At 35.1% G+C, this 22,032-nt stretch overlaps 1 protein-coding gene across 2 annotated transcripts in view; it reads right to left on the bottom strand.

Moving 5' to 3' along the window:
* SP4 (Sp4 transcription factor) overlaps window positions 1-22,032 on the bottom strand; it is a 72,766-nt gene that overhangs the window by 3,341 nt on the left and 47,393 nt on the right. For both annotated transcript variants that reach the window (XR_014816818.1, XM_003482682.5), the window contains one exon: window positions 19,761-19,960. Coding sequence is in view for 1 of the 2 variants with exons in the window: in XM_003482682.5 (XP_003482730.4) it covers window positions 19,761-19,960 (200 nt within the window). In the remaining variant the exon portion in view is untranslated. The remainder of the gene's footprint in view (window positions 1-19,760; window positions 19,961-22,032) is intronic.

Here is a 22,032-nt window from a genome sequence, read left to right as displayed (position 1 = left end):
ATTGGAAATAAAAAATGTGAGTTAAAATCCTGATTCTGCTAAGAACTGAAAATAAAAGCCGTTTCTTCTTCTATAAAATAAGAGGGTTTCTAATAGATGATCCTGAAAAACTCTTCCGGTATAACAATACATAAAGTTCAGGGAGTTTCCGTCGTGGCTCACTGAAAAATGAATCTGACTAGCATCCATGAGGACACAGGTTCAATCTCTGGCCTCGCTCAGTGGGTTAAGGATCCGGTGTTGCTGTGAGCTATGGTGTAGGCCAGCAGCTACAGCTCTGATTCGACCCCTAGCCTGGGAACCTCCATATGCTGTGAGTGCGGACTAAAAAAAAAAAAAAAAAAATATATATATATATATATATATATAGTTCAAGACTCACATCCACTCTTCCTTAAAAACTACTGTCTCAGTTTTGGATATAATGCACAAAATACTTTAGAACTACTTCAAATAAAATCAGTTAATAACTTTATAGTGTACTGAGTTTCTCACGAGGCAAAAATTAGAGTTTGGGCAGACACTACATTTCCAATTTGATAGTTTTTAGGTCTTACAAAATGAGACTATTAGATTCTGGAACACAGACTGATCCTTAAATGGTCTCTCTTTAAAGATACAATATAGTTCTACTGGAACTAACTACTTCTGTATTTTAGGAAAAAGTAATTTCATTTTCCTGTATAATGGGTGGGGCACAAAATTTTGGTTAACTGCTAGTATCGTCATATTCACAATGAATTAAACATTAGCTTTAGTCCTTTCCTCTAAAAGTGCTATAAGAGAAAGAAAGAATGTTTTTACTAATCCAATATGGGAATTGGATAGTAAGAACACTCAGTTCAGCTGACTTCTTTTACCTAGACATGCTTTTGACTTACCGATAGAAAAAAAGTTGGAGTTTGTCCATGTCAGATATTATCCCCTCTTCTTTACATGTTTGCTTTTATTTAGGAAAAAAAAAAAAGGAGTTCTTGTTGTGACTCGGTGGTTAATGAACCCGACTAGTATCCATGAGGACTCGAGGACTCGGGTCTGATCTCTGGCTTTGCTCAGTGGGTTAAGGACCCAGTGTTGCCGTGAGCCGTGGTTTAGGCTGCAGACATGGCTCAGATCCTGCGTTGCTGTGGCTGTGGCGTAGGCTGGCATCTATAGCTCTGAGTGGATCCCTAGCCTGGGAACCTCCATATGCTGTGGGTGAGGCTCTAGAAGACAAAACAAACAAAAAACAAACTGCATTTGCAGTTCTTACTGAACTTTGCTTTCTCCTTCAGTCTTGAAAAAATTGAATGAAAGGATAAATAAATGGTTTAGGCAAAATTTTCAAAAACATTAAAAATAAAAGGCAGCTAAATTTTAAGGTGAAATGACTTGTATTTTATGAATGTTGACACCCAGTGAAGGGTGAAAAACAGATAAATGAGGGTTTATTTTTAGGATCAATCTTGAACTCCTTTCTCTTTCAAGCTTCCCACTTTATTTCAAAAGAAAAACTCTGTTTACAAATTTTAAGGCTGGAAGAAATCTTAAAGATCTTATTTTACATTTTCACTTTATTGATGAGGAAGGCTCAGAAATTAATTTGCTTAGGAATCATACAATTTATTAATATCAGAGCAGGATTCAAGGCAACTAATTTCTATCTCAGGTTTTTCACACTACATAACCTCCATTCTTTTAAAGCCAAAATGCCCAATAATAATTAAAGAAATCAGAGGGTGATGGCCTGAAGGCATAAATCATTCAGTAAACACTGAATCAACTGGGTGATCAATCTATACACACTGTGAACAAGCAAGAGTCTCTGACTATAAGCTCCCATTATCTTTATAAAGTCATTTGCAACCACACGAAGCTATCAGTACTAACAGAGAAAGAAATTCAAGTTCCTGGCTATTCAGTGGCAAACTTTAAGTTAAATGAGAAATTATGGTGACATGCTTTGTGTATAGTATTTCTAGTCTGTCTACTCCTAAATGGTGTGGGTATCCAATTATTTTGGATAATGAAAGTTGGCTAGAATCTCAAAATAATTAAGTTACATTGTACAATCAGCAAAGGAGAGATTTATTGGTTCCAGGCATTTAAAGGAAAGAGTATTTGAAGAAATGATGGCTGAAAACTCTCCAAATCTGATGAAAAACAATCTACACACTGAAAACCTCAATTAACCCCAGGCAGGTTAAATGTCAAGAGATTCACATTGAGACACATAATAATCACTGTTGAAAGTAAAAAACAAGGAATCTAAAAAATAGCAAGAGAGAAATGACTCATTACCTACAACAGATCATCAGTAAGAAAAAACAGCTGATTTTTTTCATCAGAGATCATGGAGGTCAGAAAGCAATAGGATGATATATTCAGAGATGAAAGGAAAAAAAAAAAAAGCCTTGCCAACCAAGAATTCTATATACAGCAAAATTAGTTTTCAAAAATAAGGAGAAATTAAGATATTCCCAGATTAATAAAAACTGAAGGCATCTGTAACTAGAAAATCTGCATCTATAGGAAATATTAAAGGCTGAAATGAAAAGAAACTAAATGATAAATGAAATACATATGAAGAAATAAAAACCACCAGGTAAGGTAACTCAATGATAAATGTAAAAGGCAGCATAAATGTGCTTTTTACTCATTTGCCCCCTGTCTAGTTTAAAACACAACTGCATAAAGCAATATTTATAAATCTATGTTGACACCTATGTTACAAAGATGTAATTGGTAAAAATAACAGCATGATTGGAGGCAAAATTATATAGGAAAAAAGGTTCTGCATGCTATTGAAATAAAGCTGGTATTAATCCAAACTAGATTGTTAATGAGATGTGAACTGTAACCCCCGAGACAGGCAATCACTAAGAAAATAATTTAAAAATATATATGTATATACATACATATATACACACATACATACAAATAAATCACAAGATAATTAAAATAATATATAAGGAATATTTAACAAAAAATGTCAATAATGGAGAAATACAGAAACAAAAAGAAGATATAAAGATATAGAAAACAAATATCAAATTGGCAGAAGTCCTTAACAGCAACTGCATTAAATATAAATGCATTAAACTGTCTAATTCAAAGGTGTATACTGACAGGATAAAAAAAAAAAAAATAACCCAAACTATATGCTGTCTAAGAGAGGCTCACTTAAAACTCAAAGACATGAACAAGCTAAAAGTAAGCAGACAGAAAACAGAAATACTGTGTAAACAGGGAGCCAAAATGGCTTTAGTAATATCAGAACAATAAGACAAAAATTATTACTAGAGACAAGGAAGGATACATTATAACAATAAAAGTGTCACTCCACCAAGAAGATATGACAATTATAAACATATATATATGTACTTACAAAAAAGCCCCAAACAATAAGAAGCAAAACTGACAGAAGTGAAGGGAGACAGACAATTCTACCTTTTGCTTATCCTTTTCCTGTATTCTCCACTTGAACTGGTAGTAGTCATCTTTGGCACCTATCATCTCTTTTCTTCTAATTAATCACGAAGTTCTGTCAATTTTATTGCACAAACATCTCTTAAAGTGGTTCCAAATATACGTTACAACTTCTGTTTTAGTTAGCATCTCACCAAAAGTCCCTACTGTTTTTGCTAATTGCTCTCAAAATTATTCCTTATAAATCTGTCCTCCTTTCAAATACCAAATGGTCTGAAACGAAAAGGTTACTATCTAATTATCTGCTGAAAACTTTCAATGGTTCTGCATTTCCTATGGCTGCAGAAAAAAATCACATCCTACAGAAATTGACCCCTGTCCACCTTTTTTTGTTTTATCTATTGCCACAAATATCATGGTTCCCAAACGCTGAACTGCTTATAGTTCCTGACATGTGATACTTTCTTGTATGAGTTAGATTCTAGTTTAGGATAAAAATTCTGACTCTGCTCTACCTACCAGTCATGTAACTTTGGGAAACTTCTCTCTCCAATTCTGATTCCTCATTTTTAACTGAGAATAACAAAGACATCTATTTCACGTTTTTGCTCAAAGAATTAAATGAGAAATTGGATTTTTAAAAATGGCATTTAGAAAAATCCCAGCACATCGAAGGGGATCAGAAACGTTAACTGTTACTGTTATTGGCTGTCTGAATTTGTTTACTCTACTGCTCCCACGGCTCAATTCTTACTCATCACTAAATAAGTCAATTTGGCTCAAGGAACTGACTATGAAGCCTTGGTAAAGAAGTCAATCAACTTCTTAAAGACTTTGGTTTAGTCCTTACTTATAAAATGGAAGAACTGCACAAAGTCATTTTCAGGGGTCCTTCTGGTTCTATTATTCTTGGTAAAGTTAATAGACATGCTGCATAATACTGAAGCATATGCATGAAGCTGAGCAAAAAACTTTTTTGAACTGTTAAAATAAAAATTAACTAGAAAATCTCCCTTTTTAGACTGCGATTTCCCAAAAATAAAAATTGTCTCATACTATAGAAAAATGTTTCAGCTTACACAGCAAAATTCATTCTTTTTAGCATATAGTTCTATGAGTTTTGATAAATGCATTAAGTTATGTAGCTATCAGCAACATTAAAATATAGAACTGCTATCACTTCCAAACATTCCCTCATGACGTCTCTTTACAGTTAAGCTCTCCCTCCTCCTGTCGCACTCCAGAAAATGCTGATCTGTTTTTCTCATTATTATAGTTTTGATTTTTCTATTACATCATATAAATACAGTAATACAATAGGTAACCTTTTGATGCTGTCATCTTTCACCTAGCATAATGCAACTGAATTTCATCCGTGTGGTTGTGTGTATTAATAATTCATTCCTTGATGTTGGGAGTAGTAGTACTTCAATATATGGATATACTACATAATTTCATCCACTCACCAGTTGAAGGACATTTAGGTTGTCTCCAGTTTAGGGTAATTATAAATAAACGCCATATATATTTAAAGCTAAGTGAGTACTTGGGAGTGGATTGCAAGGTCATATGCTAAGTCTATGTTTACATTTTATAAGAAATGTTTGCCAAAGGTTTTGTGCTGTTTTGCATTCCCACCAGTGAAGGAGTTCCTGTTGCTCTGCATTCTCACAGTGCTTCTATATGTCAGGACTCTGGTGGTGATTTTTATTTTAGCCATTCTAATCGGTGTATACTGCTATCTTGCTGGGGTATTAATTTGCACTCCCCCAAATAAAAGATGATGCTGAACATCTTTGCACGTGCGAATTTGCCACATGTATATTCTAATGAACTGTCTTGATCCTTTGCCAATGTTTTTAAAGTGTGCTGTTTGTTCACACGCTGTTGAGGTTTGAGAATTCTTTATATATCTTAGACAAAAGTACATTGTCAGATACACGATTTTAATTGAAAATTTTCTTCCAGTCTGTGTCCTGTGTTTTCAGGATCTTTCACAAAGCAAAAGGTTTTAGTTTCTATGAAGACCAATTTTTCAAATTTTATTTTATGGACTGTACTTCTGGTGTGGTATTAAAAACTTCGGTCTAACCCAAGACCAAAAAGATTTTATCTTGTATTTTATTTAAAAGGTTTTATAGCTTTAGGTTTAGATTTAGGTCTGGGTGATTTTGAGTTAGTTTTTATAAAAGATATAGGGCATGTAGGTCAAAGTTTCTTTTCTGCATGTGGCTGTCCAAGTCTTCCACACCATTTACTGAAAAGACTACTCTTTTCCACTGAATTGTTTTTGCACCATTATTTGTGTGGGTCAATTTCTAAACTTCATTATGTCTTACTTCTCTACAGGTCCTTCTTTTCACCAAAATCTAAATGATTACTTACTGTAGCCTTACAGGAAAACTTGAAATCACATACTATTAATCAGACAACTTTGTTTTCTTTCAAAATTGTTTTGGCTATTCTAATTGCTTTGCCTTTCATATAAATTTTAAGGTCAACATGTTATTATCTACATAATGCTAGTCTTGAAAAGGATTGCATTGCATCATTAAAATAACATAGAGCTCCTGAATGTACTAATATGGTATCTTCTTCCAAGAATGTAGGTCATTTTCAATTTCTTTAATGTTTAATTTTAGCATACATACCTTTCAACATTTTATGAGATATATAGCAAAGTGTTTCATTCCTTTCATTCTGCCTGTAAATGACACTACAATTAAACTACTTATATTCAGTTGTTCATTGCTAGTATGTAGAAATAAACTCATTGTGTATATTCACCTTGTATGCTGCAATCTTGCCAAACTCACTTATTAGTCTTATAAACATTTTTTTTTTTTTTTTGTCTTTTTGCTATTTCTTTGGGTCGCTTCCGCGGCATATGGAGGTTGCCAGGCTAGGGGTCCAATTGGAGCTGTAGCCACCGGCCTACGCCAGAGCCACAGCAACACAGGATCTGAGCCGCGTTTGCGACCTACACCACAGCTCACGGCAACGCCGGATCGTTAACCCACTGAGCAAGGGCAGGGATAGAACCCGCAACCTCATGGTTCCTAGTCGGATTTGTTAACCACTGCGCCACGATGGGAACTCCGTTATAAACATTTTTTAACAGTCACTGTGAGGTTTCTAAATAACCAAGTGGTCTGCAAATAAAGATACTGACTTCTTCCATTAGAATCTGTATGCTTTTTATGACTTCCTTAATTTACAACACTGAGTAAGAGTTTCAGTACAATGGTGAGTAAGAGTGATAAAAATCAGGAGTTCCTGTTGTGGCTCAGTGGTTAAGGAACCCAACTAGTAACCATGAGGTTGCGGATTTGATTCCTGGCCTTGCTCAGTTGGTTAAGGATCCGGCATTGCTGTGAGCTGTGGTGTAGGTCGCAGATGTTGCTCGGACCTGGTGTTGCTGTGGCTGTGGCATAGGCTGGCAGCTACAGCTCCAACTGGACCCTTAGCATGGGAACCTCCATGTGCTTCAGGTGTGGCCCTAAAAAAAAAAAAAAAAAAAAAGAGTGATAAAAATCAGACATCTTTGTCTGTTCCTGATCCCATGGAGAAGCATTAAGTCCTCATCAGTATGCTATTGATTGTAGTTTTGTAAGTGCCCTTATTGTGGATGTACCCTTCAATTTCTTTTTCTTTTCTTTCCTTTTTTTTTTTACAGCATATGGAAGTTCCTGGGGTAGGGGTCAAATCAGAGCTGCAGCTGCTGACCTACGCCACAGCCATACAATGTGGTATCTGAGCTGCGTCTGCAAACTACACCACCGTTCCCAGCAACGCCACTGAGCAAGACCAGGGATCGAACCCCCATCCCTGTGGATACCAGATGGGTTGGTTCCCAACCTGCTGAGCCACAAGAGAAACTCCTTCGATTCTTGATTTAAGAATTTTTATCAGGAGTTCCCGTCGTGGCGCAGTGGTTAACAAATCCGACTAGGAACCATGAGGTTGCGGGTTCGGTCCCTGCCCTTGCTCAGTGGGTTAACGATCCGGCGTTGCCGTGAGCTGTGGTGTAGGTTGCAGACGCGGCTCGGATCCTGCATTGCTGTGCCTCTGGTGTAGGCCGGTGGCTACAGCTCCGATTCAACCCCTAGCCTGGCAACCTCCATATGCCGTGGGAGCGGCCCAAGAAATAGCAACAACAACAACAAAAGACAAAAAGACAAAAAAAAAAAAAAAAAAAAAAAAAAAGCCCTCACTTAGAGATGAAAGAAAGAAAAAAAGAGAGAGGGGGAGAGAGAGAGAGAGAAAGGAAGGAAGGAAGGAAAGGAAGTGTGTCCATGTTGTTATTGCCAAAGGAGATGAGAAGGCAGTTGCCTCCTGTGGGCCTGAACATCCACTAAAACTGAATTAGTATTGGGAGGAGAAAAAAAAAAAAAAGAATTTTCATCAAACTGAATGCAGATTTTCCCAAATAATTTTCGTGTATTTATTTAAGTAATTATTTGATTTTCTGCCCTCTTGTTAATATGGTAAATTACTGATTGATTTTGGATGTTCAATCAGTCCTTCAATCCTAGAATAAACATAACTTAGACATGAAACATTATTGTTTTTAGGTATTAATGGAGTTGGTTTGATAATATTTTATTGAGGATTTTGACATTTTTATCTTTTTCCCTAGTAATGCTTTGTCTGGCTTTGGTATTATGATAATGCAGGCTTCAGCAAATAATTGAAAAGTTTTCTCTCATTTAGTTTCTGAAAGACTGTGCACAACTGGTACAATTTGTTGACAGAATTTGCCAATGAAATCACCTGAGTCTGGGGTTTTCTTCATGTAGGGCTTTTAGCTAAAAATTCAATTTCTTTAACAGGTATAGGACTACTCCCATTATCTATTTCTTCCTAATGTATTGGTAACTTGTGTCCTTTTAAGGAATTAGTTCATTTCACCTAAATTCCAATTCAGAGTATAGAGTTATTCATAACATTCTTTTATTACTATTGTCTTTTAGGGGCCCTAGAGATAGCCCCTTCCATTCCTAACATCGGTAAATTTTCTTGCCCAACTGGTTAGGGATTTACCAATTTTTTTCTTTTCAAAGAAAATTAGATTTTGGTTTGACTGATTATCTCTGTTGTTTTTCTATTTTCAATTTATTTCTCCTCTCATCTTTATAATTTCCTAACTTCTTATTGGGTTTTAATCTGTTCCTTCTTTCCTTCTTAAAGTAAAAAAGCTTAGATTATTAAGATCTTTCTTACTAATAAAAAAAGAAATTTCTTTTTTTTTTTTTTTTGGCCATGCTTGGCATGTAGAAGTTCCCTGGGGCCAGGGACTGAACCCATACCATAGCAGTGATAATGCCAGATCCTTAACCCACTGAGCCACCAGGGAACTCCAATAATAAAATATTTAATGCTATAAATATCCTCTAAGCTCTGTTTTACCTCCATTTCACAAATTTTTATATATTTTTGTTTAGTCAAAAATATTTTCTAACTTCCCTTGAGACATCCTCTTAACCCATGGGTTATTCAGAAATGTGGGAATTTCCAAATATTTAGAGATTTCCCAGGTATTTGTTACTAACTTATGATTTAATTCCATTATGATCTGAGAACATACTCTGAATGATTTCTATACTTTTAATTTGTTAAGGTGTGTCTCACGGCCCAGAATACGGTCTATCTTTGTGAATGTTCCATGTGCTCTTGGGAAAAACAGGTATTCTGCTGCAAACGGCTAGAGTACTCTATAAATGTCAATTAGAGCAAGTTAACTAATAATGTTCTTTCTATACCCTTTCAGGTTTTCAATTACTGTTCTATCAATTACTAAAAACATAGTATCAACTTTATAACAGTAATGGAGGACTGGTCTATTTCTCCTTTTGGTTCTATCAGTTCTTGCTTCATAAATTTTGGAACTCTGTTGTTAGGAATATATTATAATTGGAATTATCATGTCTTCAGGTAAAGTAGCCCATTCATGACTACACAATTTCCCACTGTATCTAGTGATTTGTTTTATGAAATCTATTTTGCCTGTTATTAATGTAACAACTTTCAAATTCTTTTGGTTAGTTCTTGTATGTTTTTTCCTATGCTTTTTAACCTATCCATATGATTTTATTTAAAGTGGGTTTTCTGTAGACAATATAAATTGGGTCTTTTTAATGCAATCTGACAATCTGTCTTCCATTTGTTATGTCTAGACTATCTGTATTATATGTGACAACTGATTTGATGATAATTAAGTCTATTATTTTGTTGTCTCTTTTCTGTTTATGTCCCTGTTTAACATTTTTCTGTTTCCCCTTCCTTCCTCTCTTTTGGATTATATGAATATTGTTAGTATTCTATTTTATTTTTTCTCCCATTTCCCTCTGAAACTCTGTATTTTTAGTGGTTAATATAGAGATTACTATATATATATATATATACAGCAAGCTTTTCACAATATACATAACAATTTTTATTTTCACAATAAAACAATGTTTCTTCACCCTATTACATGTTATATCTACCATACGTATTATATTCACGAACACTGAAAATCCATCAAACTGTATTAAAATTTTTACTTTAAATAGTTGAACATATTTTTAAACATTTAAGCAGAGGAATAATAATCTGCTATATTTACCCAGGTATTTACCATTTCTTAGGTTCCTCCTTGATTATTAAGTTCCAGATTTCCCTTTGGTATCATTTTCTTTCAGCCTGAAGAACTTCTTTTAACATTTATTTTGAAGCAGATCTGATAGCAACACATTCTCTTCATTTTCCTTCATCTGAAAACCTTTTATTTTGCTTTTGTTATTGCAGAAGTTTTCAATGGATGTAAAATGGTGAGTTGAAAATTCTTATCTTTTTCTGGTCATCCATCAGATTTTTATTCCTCTATATTTGTCATTTTCTTATAGCTCCCTTCAATATTTTTTCTTTACCTCTGATTTACAGCAGATTTGATTATGACGTTACTAGGTGTGGTTTTCTATTGGTTTCTGTCAGATTCAATGAGCTTCTTAAATCTTACCATTTAAACCTAAAATGGTAACTCTCAGCTATTATTTTTTCAAAAATTTTCAACATCTTTTCCTCTTTTCTGTCTGGGACTCCAATGACATCAACTTTATTACTGTCTCACAAGTCTCTGAGCCCAGTTCTTGTTCTTCCCCTGATCTTTTTCTTCTCTGTTCTTCAGACTATATAATTTCTAGTATTCTACCTTCAGCTTCACACTTTCCTCAGATCTACTAAATTTTTGATTTTGAATATTAAATTTCTCCAGTTTTAAAATTAACATTTAGTTCTTTCCTATGGTTTCAATTTTGCTAAAAACTCCTGCTTTTCCTTTCAAGTATTTTTACCTTTACACCATGGATGATGATTATAATAGCTGCTTTAAAGTCTTTGTCTAATAATTCCACATACGGATCATCTTGACATGGTCAGATATGTAGTATGTTGATTAAATTTGAATTGTATCCTGAACATTTTAGATATTATATTGTGGCGACTCTGGTCCCATTAAAAACCTCTCTAGAGAATAAATTTTGTTTTAGCAAAACACTATTATATTCTTTGGGTCTGCCTAGCATATACTAGGAGTTAGTGGTTTAACACAGTTCAGTCTTTGAGGCCTCTACTATGGTTCTTTAGGTGTGTTCTGTAATGTGCAGTTCAGGAGTGAGTCTAGAACTTGTTTGTTTCATATACAAAATTAGGAATCACCTTTTACAGATCTCTTCAAACATTCCCTCACTCTCCAACCCCCAGTTATCCCTTTTCCTGGTTTCTCTGGCTAGAAAGCCAGAATTCTTGAGGCTTCCTTCATTGTCCTGCATATATATCATGACTGGCATAGCCTTCAGAGTGAAATGGCAAGAGAGGAAAAAAAAGTGATTCCTCTCATATTTGCTAGAAAACATCCTGATTCCTCTAACCACACATACAGGCATTTTCTCAAGTTTTTAGTTGCTTATGTTGCTGCCGCTATAGTGCAACCTACAAACAGGGCTGGCCTTAGAGTATAGGGCTCCTTTTCTCATTTCTCTTGCTAGATATACATGGTTTCTCCTAGACTGGTACCACAGGGCCAAAGCTGGGAGACAAAGGAGGGGAAAAAAATCCTGTGAAACTCACTTGTGTTAGACACTGTGATCCAAGTTTGAATATATCAAATTTCTGCAAATAATAGAGGTTATCATGGAAGACGATATATTCTAAAAGAGAGATAATCTTTTGTAGAATGCTATATAAGTCTGGGATTCAAAATAATAAGAGGGAGGAGTTCCTGTTGTGGTGCCGTAGAAATGAATCCGACCAGGAATCATGAGGTTGTGGGTTTGATGCCTGGCCTCGCTCAGTGAGTTAACGATCTGGCGCTGCCATGAACTGTAGTGCAGGTTGCAGATGGAGCTCAGATCTGGCATTGCTGTGGCATAGCCTGAGAATCTTCCATATGCCGTGGGTTTGGCCCTAAAAGGCAATAATAATAATAATATAAACCAAAATAATAAGAGGGAGATATAGAGCATAAAACAGTAAATTGAAGCCTATACATAGAATATAAGCCCCTAATATAAAAAAATCAGGGCAAAATATTCGAGGATTTGTATCTAAAGTTATGTGATTCTATACTGTATTACCATATTTTGATATTAGGTATGGTCCAATATAACACACACTGTCCCTCCCCAATTTCCTAGAGAGCCATCAGTTCATAATGCTTTCATAATCCTTCAAAGAAACATATGCATCAATCATCATCATCATCAACCTGAAAAAAGCCAAGGAGCACTAGACAATGCCGGTAAACCTACAACCTCAGATAAAGCAAGATACAAACAAAAAATAATAATACTCCTGGAGGAAACAAGAGACTTTCAGTAAGTTCCTACATTTAATACAATAAGAAGAAGATGCAATTTTAAAAAAGAAACAATAAAAAGCACTCTTGGAAATTAAAAAACAATTCAATGAAACATTTGAAGCTGAAGTTAAGGAATCTCATTGAAAATATCAGAAAAAAGTAAAAAGACAAAAAAGAGAAAAGATGTAAAATCTTCTAAAAAAAAAAAAATCACTATAGGGAGTCCAACATATATCTACCAAGAGTCCAAAAGGAATACAAAACAAAAAGAAGAGAATGAGAGAATAGGCAAAAGGGGTTAGGGAGGATCCAGAGTTAAAAAGTCCAACCATTTTAAACCATAAATGAAAACCTAAACCTACACCTACATACATAATTATGAAATTAATAAAATATCAAAGATTAAAAGAAAAGTTCTTACAGCTAAGGCAGAAGAAACAATTTAAAACAAGTTTCAATGGTCAAAAGTGGAACAAAGAGAAAACACGAAATTCCTTTTTTTATTATGCTTTGCTTTACTATGGTTTGTAGATATCATGGGGTTTTTTTTTGTTTTTTGTTTTAAATTGAAGGTTGTAGCAACTCCACATTGAGTAAGACTATCAGCACCACTTTTCCAATAGCATCTGCTGACTTCATATCTTTGTCACAATTTAGTAATTCCCACAGTATTTCAAACTTTTCCATTATTTCACATTTGCTACGATGATCTGTGATCAGTGATCCTACAACTTGCTGAAGGCTCGGATAATGGTTAACGTTTTTTAACAATTAGGTATTCTTAAATTAAGGTTCTTACTTTTTTTTTTTTAGACATAATGCTACTGCACACTTAATAGACTACAGTAGAGCGTAAACCTAACTTTTACAGTCAAAGGGAAACCAAAAAATTCATGTGACTGGCTTTTTCTTTCTTTCTATATAATGTTTATTTTTTTCATTATAGCTGGTTTACAGTGTTCTGTCAATTTTCTACTGTACAGTATGGTGAACCAGTTACACATACATGTAGAGATTCTTTTTTCTCACTGGCTTTATTGTAATACTCACACTTCACTGAGGCAGTCTGGAACCAAAGCTGAATATCCCCAAGATATGCCTTTAATGATAGTAATGGATGATAACTCAAAAATACGTATTTATGAATTCATACCATAGTGATAAAAATATGACCGAATCAACAAATCATTGGGGAAGAAGACATAAATCTTCCTTATACAAGAGTCACAACTAAAAACTGTACAAACAGTGATGGAAACAGAAAACTTTTAGAACTACACAGTAATAACTGTAGGCAAGAAAATAACAAGGAATGCTAAAAGTGAAGCAGCATTTTCTTTAAAGAGAATCAGGATATTTGTGTAGACTTGAAAAATCTCCTCCAAAATATTTACTGGTGGTTTCACATAGGTGTTTTCATTTAGGTCCACAAAGTCTTTGATAAGTAGGTGGAGCTAAATTCACCTCCCCTTGAACATGGACAGGACTTAGTCACTTACTTTTAATAAACAAAATTGAAAGAAAAAACAAAAGCTCACAGTGAAGATACCTGGCAAACACTATCTTAACTAATCCATCATGGTTAACATCACCAATAATAAGACATACTGACATCATGTACTTCCTGATACGATGTGACCAGAAGGGCAATAATGTCTTAGGTATTCTTCCCAGCAACAATTCATAACCTCAATCTAATCATGAGAAAAAATATCAGACAAAACCAAATCAAAGAATATTCCACAAGATACTTAACGTGTCAGAGTAAGAAAAGACTAGCAGGAAAAAAAGGGAATATTTCACAGTCTGCACGATACTAAAGAGCCATGTCAAAGAAATGCAATCTGGTATGCTGGACTGAATCGTGGAACAGAAAAAGTGTATTTGTGGGCAAGCCTACAGTTTAATTAATAGTACTGTACTATTAATAGTTAATTTCTTAATAGGAAGCTGGGTGACAGGTATTTGAGAACTCTCTATACTATCTTTGCAACTCCTTTGTAAGTATAAAATTACTTCAAAATAAAAAGTTACAAATAAAATAAATAAGGTCTTAAAAGCTGATGGGGAGAAATTAGGTTACCTACCAAAAAATAAGAGTAACAATGAACTTCTCATTAGTAAAACAGATGCAAGAAGATAACAGAGCAGTGCCATTAACATTTTGAATGAATTTTCAACTTAGCTTTCTGTATCAGCCAAACTATTAATTAAGAGGAAACAAAGACATTTTCAAATTCACTTTCCTATGTCTTCCTGTAGAGAGCACTTCAGAATGTTTCACAGAAGCCAGTAGTAAAGTAAGTAAACTGAAGATGTGAGATCTTGAGAACACTGGGTCTAAACCAACAGAGCAGGGAAGAAAGTCACAAGAATACAGCTGTACAGTAGCCCTAGAAAGGAATCAATCAGTTTTTGATCAGAAAGCTGGAGATCTCCAAGAATAAGGAAAAAGTGGATAGAGTTGATACTTTTCCTTGAAAAGTTGAAATAATAAGAGAAGGTGATAAAATTAACCAATGCAAGGGGGAAGAAGGCAATTCAAAAAGTCAGGAAAAAAGAACAAAAAATACACAGGAAAGGATCACAGTCCATTACATAGTCATAATACAATTATTACTTATTTACTAATTTTCAACTTTAAGAACTAAGCTATATAAAAGAAAAGGAGGCAGTGCTTACTGAAGCATTTTAACATCAACAGGAAGAAAAGAGAGAGTAAAAGTTTAGGTGAGAGAAGTTAAAAGGTGAAAGGGTTAGAAACTGAAGGATAGACATGGTAGTATAACATGAGGTAGTGAGTCATAAGACAACATTCAGTGTGCACACAGTTAAAGAAAAGAGTGACTGTCATCAATGGTGCAAAGGGAGGTAAATTCTTTTGGGGTAGGCAGGGGAGAGGAGTGTTGATTTTTGTCAGTTTTTAACTTAGTACTCACTTTTAAAAAATTGAGGTATGTTAATGAACAGTATTGTTTAAATTACAGGTGTACAATACAGAGATTCACAATTTTTAAAGGTTATACTTCATTTATAGTCATTACGAAATATCGGCTATAGCCTGTTTGTACAACATATACTTGTAGCTTATTTTATACCTAACAGTTTGTACCTCTTAATCCCCTATCCTTATAGTGCCCCTCCTTCCTTCCCCAAACATAACCACTAGTATGTTCTCTGTAATCTGTGAGTCTGGTTTTTTTGTTTTGTTTTGTTTGGTTTGGTCTTTTTGTCTTTTCTAGGGCTGCTCCTGTGGCATAATGGAGGTTCCCAGGCTAGGGGTGTAATCGGAGCTGTAGCCTCCGGCCTATGCCAGAGCCACAGCAACACAGGATCTGAGCCACATCTGTGACCTACAACACAGCTCATGGCAACGACGGATCCTTAACCCACTGAGCAAGGGCAGGGATCAAACCCGCAACCTCATGGTTCCTAGTTGGATTTGTTAACCTCTTGTGCCACAACGGGAACTCCTGGTTCTTTTCTGTTATAGTCAGTATTTTGTTTTTAGAGTCCACCCATAAGTGGTATCATACAGTATCTGCCTTTTCTCAGTCTGATTTATTTCACTTACTTGTAATACCCTCCAAGTCCATCCACATTGTTGGAAATGACAAAATTTCACTTTTTTATGGCTGAATAGTGTTTTGTTGTGTATGTGTGTGTATAATAAAATTAAGATATACATAATTTTCTATATAATTATAATATACACACATATACACACAGACAACACATACGCACACACATATATGATGAAATCACAATGAGAGAGGTTCCAAATTTTCTTGGCTTCCCTAATCTGTTCCATTGCTAATTCAGGATGGAAATACTGCATCCAATCATACTGACATAAATGCCAGATTATTTTTCTAAAACAGACATCAGTATTGGTATAGGCTTAATTTTTAATCAACAACATATTCACCAAATGAAAGGTGAGGTGGCATTAGAAACCCCAATGTAAAACCACACAGGAAACTTTTAAAACTTTTTTAAAATTTATAAATATAAGACAGGACACCATCAAACTCCTAGAAGAGAACATAGGCAAAACACTCTCTAACATCAACATCATAAATATTTTCTCAGGTCAGTCTCCCAAAGCAATAGAAATAAGAGCAAAAATAAACCAATGGGATCTAATCAAACTGAAAAGCTTCTGCACAGCAAAGGACACCCCCCAAAAAAACCAAAAAGACAATTTTCAGAATGGGAGAAAATAGTCTCAAACGATGCAACTGACAAGGGGTTAATCTCTAGAATATATAAGCAACTTATACAACTCAACAGCAAAAAAGCCAATCAATCAATGGAAAAATGGGCAAAAGACCTGAATAGACTGTTCTCCAAGGAAGATATACAGATGGTCAGCAAACACATGAAAAAATGCTCCAAGGAAGATATACAGATGGCCAGCAAACACATGAAAAAATGCTCAACATCGCTGATTATAAGAGAAATGCAAACCAAAACTACCATGAGATACCACCTCACACCAGTCAGAATGGCCATCATTAATAAATCCACAAATAACAAGTGCTGGAGGGGCTGTGGAGAAAAGGGAACCCTCATGCACTGCTGGTGGGAATGTAAACTGGTACAGCCACTATGGAGAACAGTTTGGAGATACCTCAGACATCTATACATAGAACTTCCATATGACCCCGCAATCCCACTCTTGGGCATCTATCGGGACAAAACTCTACTGAAAAGAGACACATGCACCCGCATGTTCATTGCAGCACTATTCACAATAGCCAGGACATGGAAACAACCCAAATGTCCATCAACAGATGATTGGATTAGGAAGAGGTGGTATATATATACACAATGGAATACTACTCAGCCATCAAAAAGAACAAAATAATGCCATTTGCAGCAACATGGATGGAACTAGAGACTCTCATACTGAGGGAAGTAAGTCAGAAAGAGAAAGACAAATACCATATGATATCACCTATAACTGGAATCTAATATCCAGCACAAATGAACATCTCCACAGAAAAGAAAATCATGGACTTAGAGAATAGACTTGTGGCTGCCTGATGGGAGAGAGAGGGAGTGGGAGGGATTGGGAGCTTTGGGTTATCAGACGCAACTTAGAATAGATTTACAAGGAGATCCTGCTGAGTAGCATTGAAAACTATGTCTAGATACTCATGTTGCAACAGAACAAAGGGTGGGGGGGAAGATGTATACATGTAAGGATAACTTGATCCCCTCACTGTACAGTGGGAAAAAAATAAATAAAAATATATTTTAAAAATTTAGAAAAATTAAAAAAAACTTTTTTAAAATTTAATTATTAGTTTTAGCTTAACGCTAACTCAGTGATTGAGCCATTATACTAATTTATGTGCATATCAATCCAAGTAATTTCTATTTATCACTTTAAGTAGATATAACCACCAATTTTCTTCTCTGAGATTATTTTCTGATCTGTAAAATGGAGCCAATTTTCATTTAAAAAAAAAAGTAAAAGGCAAAGGAATATATTTATTTATCCCTAAATATGACTAAGTAAAAATGTACAATTTCTATATGACAAAAGATAGCACAAAGATAAAAAGCAGCAATACTATGGAAACTGTAGTACATAAATCAGTAAGAAAAAGGAAAACAACAACCAAAAAAGAACAAAATAAGCAATAGAAAACAAAATATAAATGACCAATAAATGTATGAAAAGATGCCCAATCTCACTATAACCAGGAAAAAATGCTAATTAAAAAAATTAGAAACCGGAGTTCCTGTCGTGGCTCAGTGGTTAAGGAATCTGACTAGGAACCCTGAGGTTGCAGGTTCGATTCCTGGCCTCACTCAGTGGGTTAAGGATCCAGTGTTGCCACGAGCTATGTTGTAGGTTGCAGACGCAGCTCGGATCCTACGTTGCTGCATCTCTGGTGTAGGCTGGCGGCTACAGCTCCGATTCGACCCCTAGCCTGGGAACCTCCATATGCCACAGGTGCGGCCCTAGAAAAGAACCAAAAAAAAAAAAAGAAAATTAGAAACCATTTTAAATTGACAAAAACCTTCAAAGCCTGATGCTACTGAGTATTGGTGAACATACAGCAAAGTGGATACTCTTAATTAATGCTAATGAAGTAGAGATGATAACAGCCACTTCAGAGACTCTAGTGGTTATTTAGCAAAATCAAACATACATTCTCTAAGATCCAACAATTCTACTTCTTATACATGTCCACTGTATGTTCAAAGTAGTAAAGTTTGCTACAACCCCTAAAACCTTAATCATAAACATGGGAACAGATTAATAACAGTAGTAGAGTCATGTGATAGAACACTATATAGCAATTATAGGAAACATATATACATACACATGTGTACACATATATGAACTTAGATGTCAAAACATAATATGTAAAATTACGATACTGTATCACTTACATAAGATGTCGTAAAAACCACAAAACATTTTTTTACATATATGTCCATGAACAAAATATATAAGAATATTAAAACTGTACTAAAAACTTACACTTTAAAAATTCATGGTAGCTGTTGATAGGAGGATAAAGATGATGTCAACTTTATATGATTTGTTTTGTTAAAAAATAATAGATAATATTATTAGGGAACCATTGGCTGAAACCACCCACCTTGGCCAGGCACGGTAACAGCCACTTGCATGAGCTGTCTCACAAAAGGAGCTCAGGTAAGAAACATAGCGCTGCCCAGGAATCTAACCAGGAGGATTTGGGAGGGGCCAAGAGGAAGGAGGAGGTGAATCTTTGGTGCCAGAACCAATTTGGGCTGAGAAGAGCACACACCACCAAGGACCCTGAACCAGACCAAATATGGGCCAAGCAAGAAGAATGGCCAGAAACAACACTGAAAATAACCCCATCCCCATAAAACCTGAGACTGTGAGCCACGTGGTAGAGCAATTCTGGGTTCCCTTATCCTGCTGCTCTCTGCCTGGCTGCCCCTTCCCAATAAAGTCTTTTTGCTTTGTCAGCAAGTGTGTATCCTCGGACAATTCATTTCTGAGTGTTATACAAGAGCCCATGCTGAGGCCCTGGAAAGGGTTCCCCTTCCTGCAACAACATTACATATTGACAGCTGTCAATTCTAAGTGAGAGTTTAGGTCAGTACTTGCTATATTATTCCTGATACTTCAGTCAATTTTCTGAATTGTAAAAAAATAAAAACTAATAAATGTCACCAATAAGATACTTCAATTCTCTTTGCATCAATTTAAATACTAACATAAAACATGTGAGTTCCACATGCTAAGAATACAAGATAAGCAAATAGAATAAATTCCAAGTCATGTAATTACACCAATAAAGCTTATAAAAAGTAGGAATAAAATGTATCTCAGAAATGAGGTAAAGAATTTTGACCTAAACATCTTTCATATAATCAAGAAAGTGTATTTTCTTTATCGTTAATTTGCATATTTCCAATTTGATAACTATCACTAAAATTTTCATCTACACACTGAAAAAAGAAGTAAAAGTACAAGTTTTAAAATAAATCTACTAACCTGTATGGGTTCTTCTATGCCTCTGAAGCTCATCACTCCTTGTAAATCTTTTGCCACAAAACATCCAGTTGCATATAAAAGGTCTTTCTCCAGTATGCCAGCGAAGATGTGCTCGTAGGTGAGATGTTTTGCCATAAACTTTTCCACATCCTTCAATATGACAGATATGTTGTTTCTTTTTTCCTGGTTCATTACTGCCTCTAACAAAAACAAAAACCAAAGATTAATTTCACTCCCAAACACCAAGCTTATAATTAAGGGAAAAAAGAGGGAATCAAGGTAAATAAGTAACACTTTTCTAAATGTTTTTTTTTTTAATATAAATCATGATGTCACAACAGTAGTTAAAAATCAGAAAAAATTTTCTTTTTCTTTTCTTTTCTTTTCTGTCCACCCCACGACATAGAGGGTTCCCAGGCCAGAGATCAGATTTGAGCCACAGTTGTCACAGCTGCAGCAACACCAGATCCTTACTTAACCCACTGTGCAGAGCCAGAGATTGAACCTTCGGCCCAATGCTGCAGAGACACTGCTGATCCTAGAAAAATTTCAATTAAAAAAAAAAAAAAAAAAAAAGCTACCAACAAGGCTGTCTAGTAAACCCAAAGGGCTATGGAAACACATTAATTTTAGAGTTTATGTTCTGCCAGGGAATTCATGTCCAACTGCTAGTAGCTACTGCTCTGGGGAAAAAAAAAAAAACAAAAAACTTAAACATTCTTCTCTAAAATAACAAAGGATGGTAATCTTCATTTAAAAGTGTAAGGTTCAGGGTTTCACTTCCAGTAAAAACAACATAAAGAGCTTTCATGGATCTACTCCCTAATGAAAGTGGTCAAATGGTGAAATCATTTGCAACAAAGTACGGAGAAGTTAGAGCCTAAGAGTGCTTTTAGAAACAATGGAGATTGTTGCAAAACACAATTTGCTGGGAGCACACTAACAGATTCACTGGAGAAATAGGCTAAACTGGAGAACTTCTGGGTTGCCCTGGTAGGAACCAAATCTCAAAGTTGTTTTTAAAATTTGTTGAGACCAGTTGGTGGAGCACTATATGCTTCAGGACATACTTGAAAACAATAGCGCAATCAGCCAGCAATTAGTGGAGTTTAACAGTTGGGTGTGGTCAGGGAAAGTGACACCACAAAGATCCCTATGGAAGCCACTGTCACCCCAGGGTCACTGAGGAGTCACAGCCTTCACACTAGGTACGCGGAGAGTGAGCAGTGGGCAGTAATTTTCACTAAAATAATCCATCGAGTCACTAAATAAACAAGCAAACAACAATAACAAACCTAGAGTAGGAGAAGGACAGACAGCAGTACTATGAGTTGCCACAATATATTATTTTAATTCTCCAGTTCCCAACAAAATATTATGAGACACGTAAAAAACAGAAACAAAAAAGCAAACTATGACCCACACACTAGAAATAAAGTAGGCAACAGAAATCGCCAGTAAGAGCAATCAAAGTTAACAAGACTTCAAAGTAGCCATTATAATTATGTTCAAAGAACTAAAGGACCGCATAATTAAAGAAGGCAAGGTATAATGACAACATCACAACAAACAGAAAAAAAGAGCTAGAAATTATTTTAATAAATAAACAATAGGAAAAATTTAAGATTAAAAAGCCCAACTGAAATGAAAAATTAACAAGAGGGACTCAAGAGAAGGAAGAAATACTGAAGCTGAAGACAGTTGAATAAAGATTATGCAATTCAAAAAAGCAAACAAGAAACAGAGAAGGAAATGAAGAGAATGTCAGAGACATGTGGGACACTAACATAGTGAGTGAGAATACTTTGAGGAGAGGAGATGAGAGGAAAGGGAAAAGGGGGTGGAAAGTGAGGCAGAAAAACTATTCAAAGAAATAACAGCTGAAAACTTATCTAAAACATTAATCTACACTTTCAGGAAGCTCAACAAACTCCAAGTAGAATAAATGTAGACATCTACAAGTAGACACTTTACACTAAAAATCCTGAAACTCAAAGACAAAGACAAAGACAAAATCTTAAAAATAACACAGGTCATTACTTACAAGGAAACTCTAGTAGTAGTAAATGCTCAATTCTCAATAGAAACAATGGAAATCAGAAGGCAGTGAGAAAACATATTAGAAGTACTCAAAGAAAAACTCAAAGAAGAATCCTACATCCAGCAAAGCTATCTTTCAAAAACAAAGATGAGATAAAGATAACCCCAAATAAACAAAAACTAAGAGAATGTGTTGTTAGTAGACTTGCTTTGTAAGAAACATTAAAGGAAG

This window comes from Sus scrofa, chromosome 9, assembly GCF_054392235.1.
Source record: "Sus scrofa isolate SSC_HxYL_T2T_F1_AM1 chromosome 9, Sscrofa_HxYL_maternal_Yorkshire_Landrace_v2.0, whole genome shotgun sequence".
In the NCBI taxonomy this organism is placed as follows: Eukaryota; Metazoa; Chordata; class Mammalia; order Artiodactyla; family Suidae; genus Sus; species Sus scrofa.
Note: the sequence above shows the minus strand (reverse complement) of the source record. Positions and strands in the feature narration are given on the sequence as shown.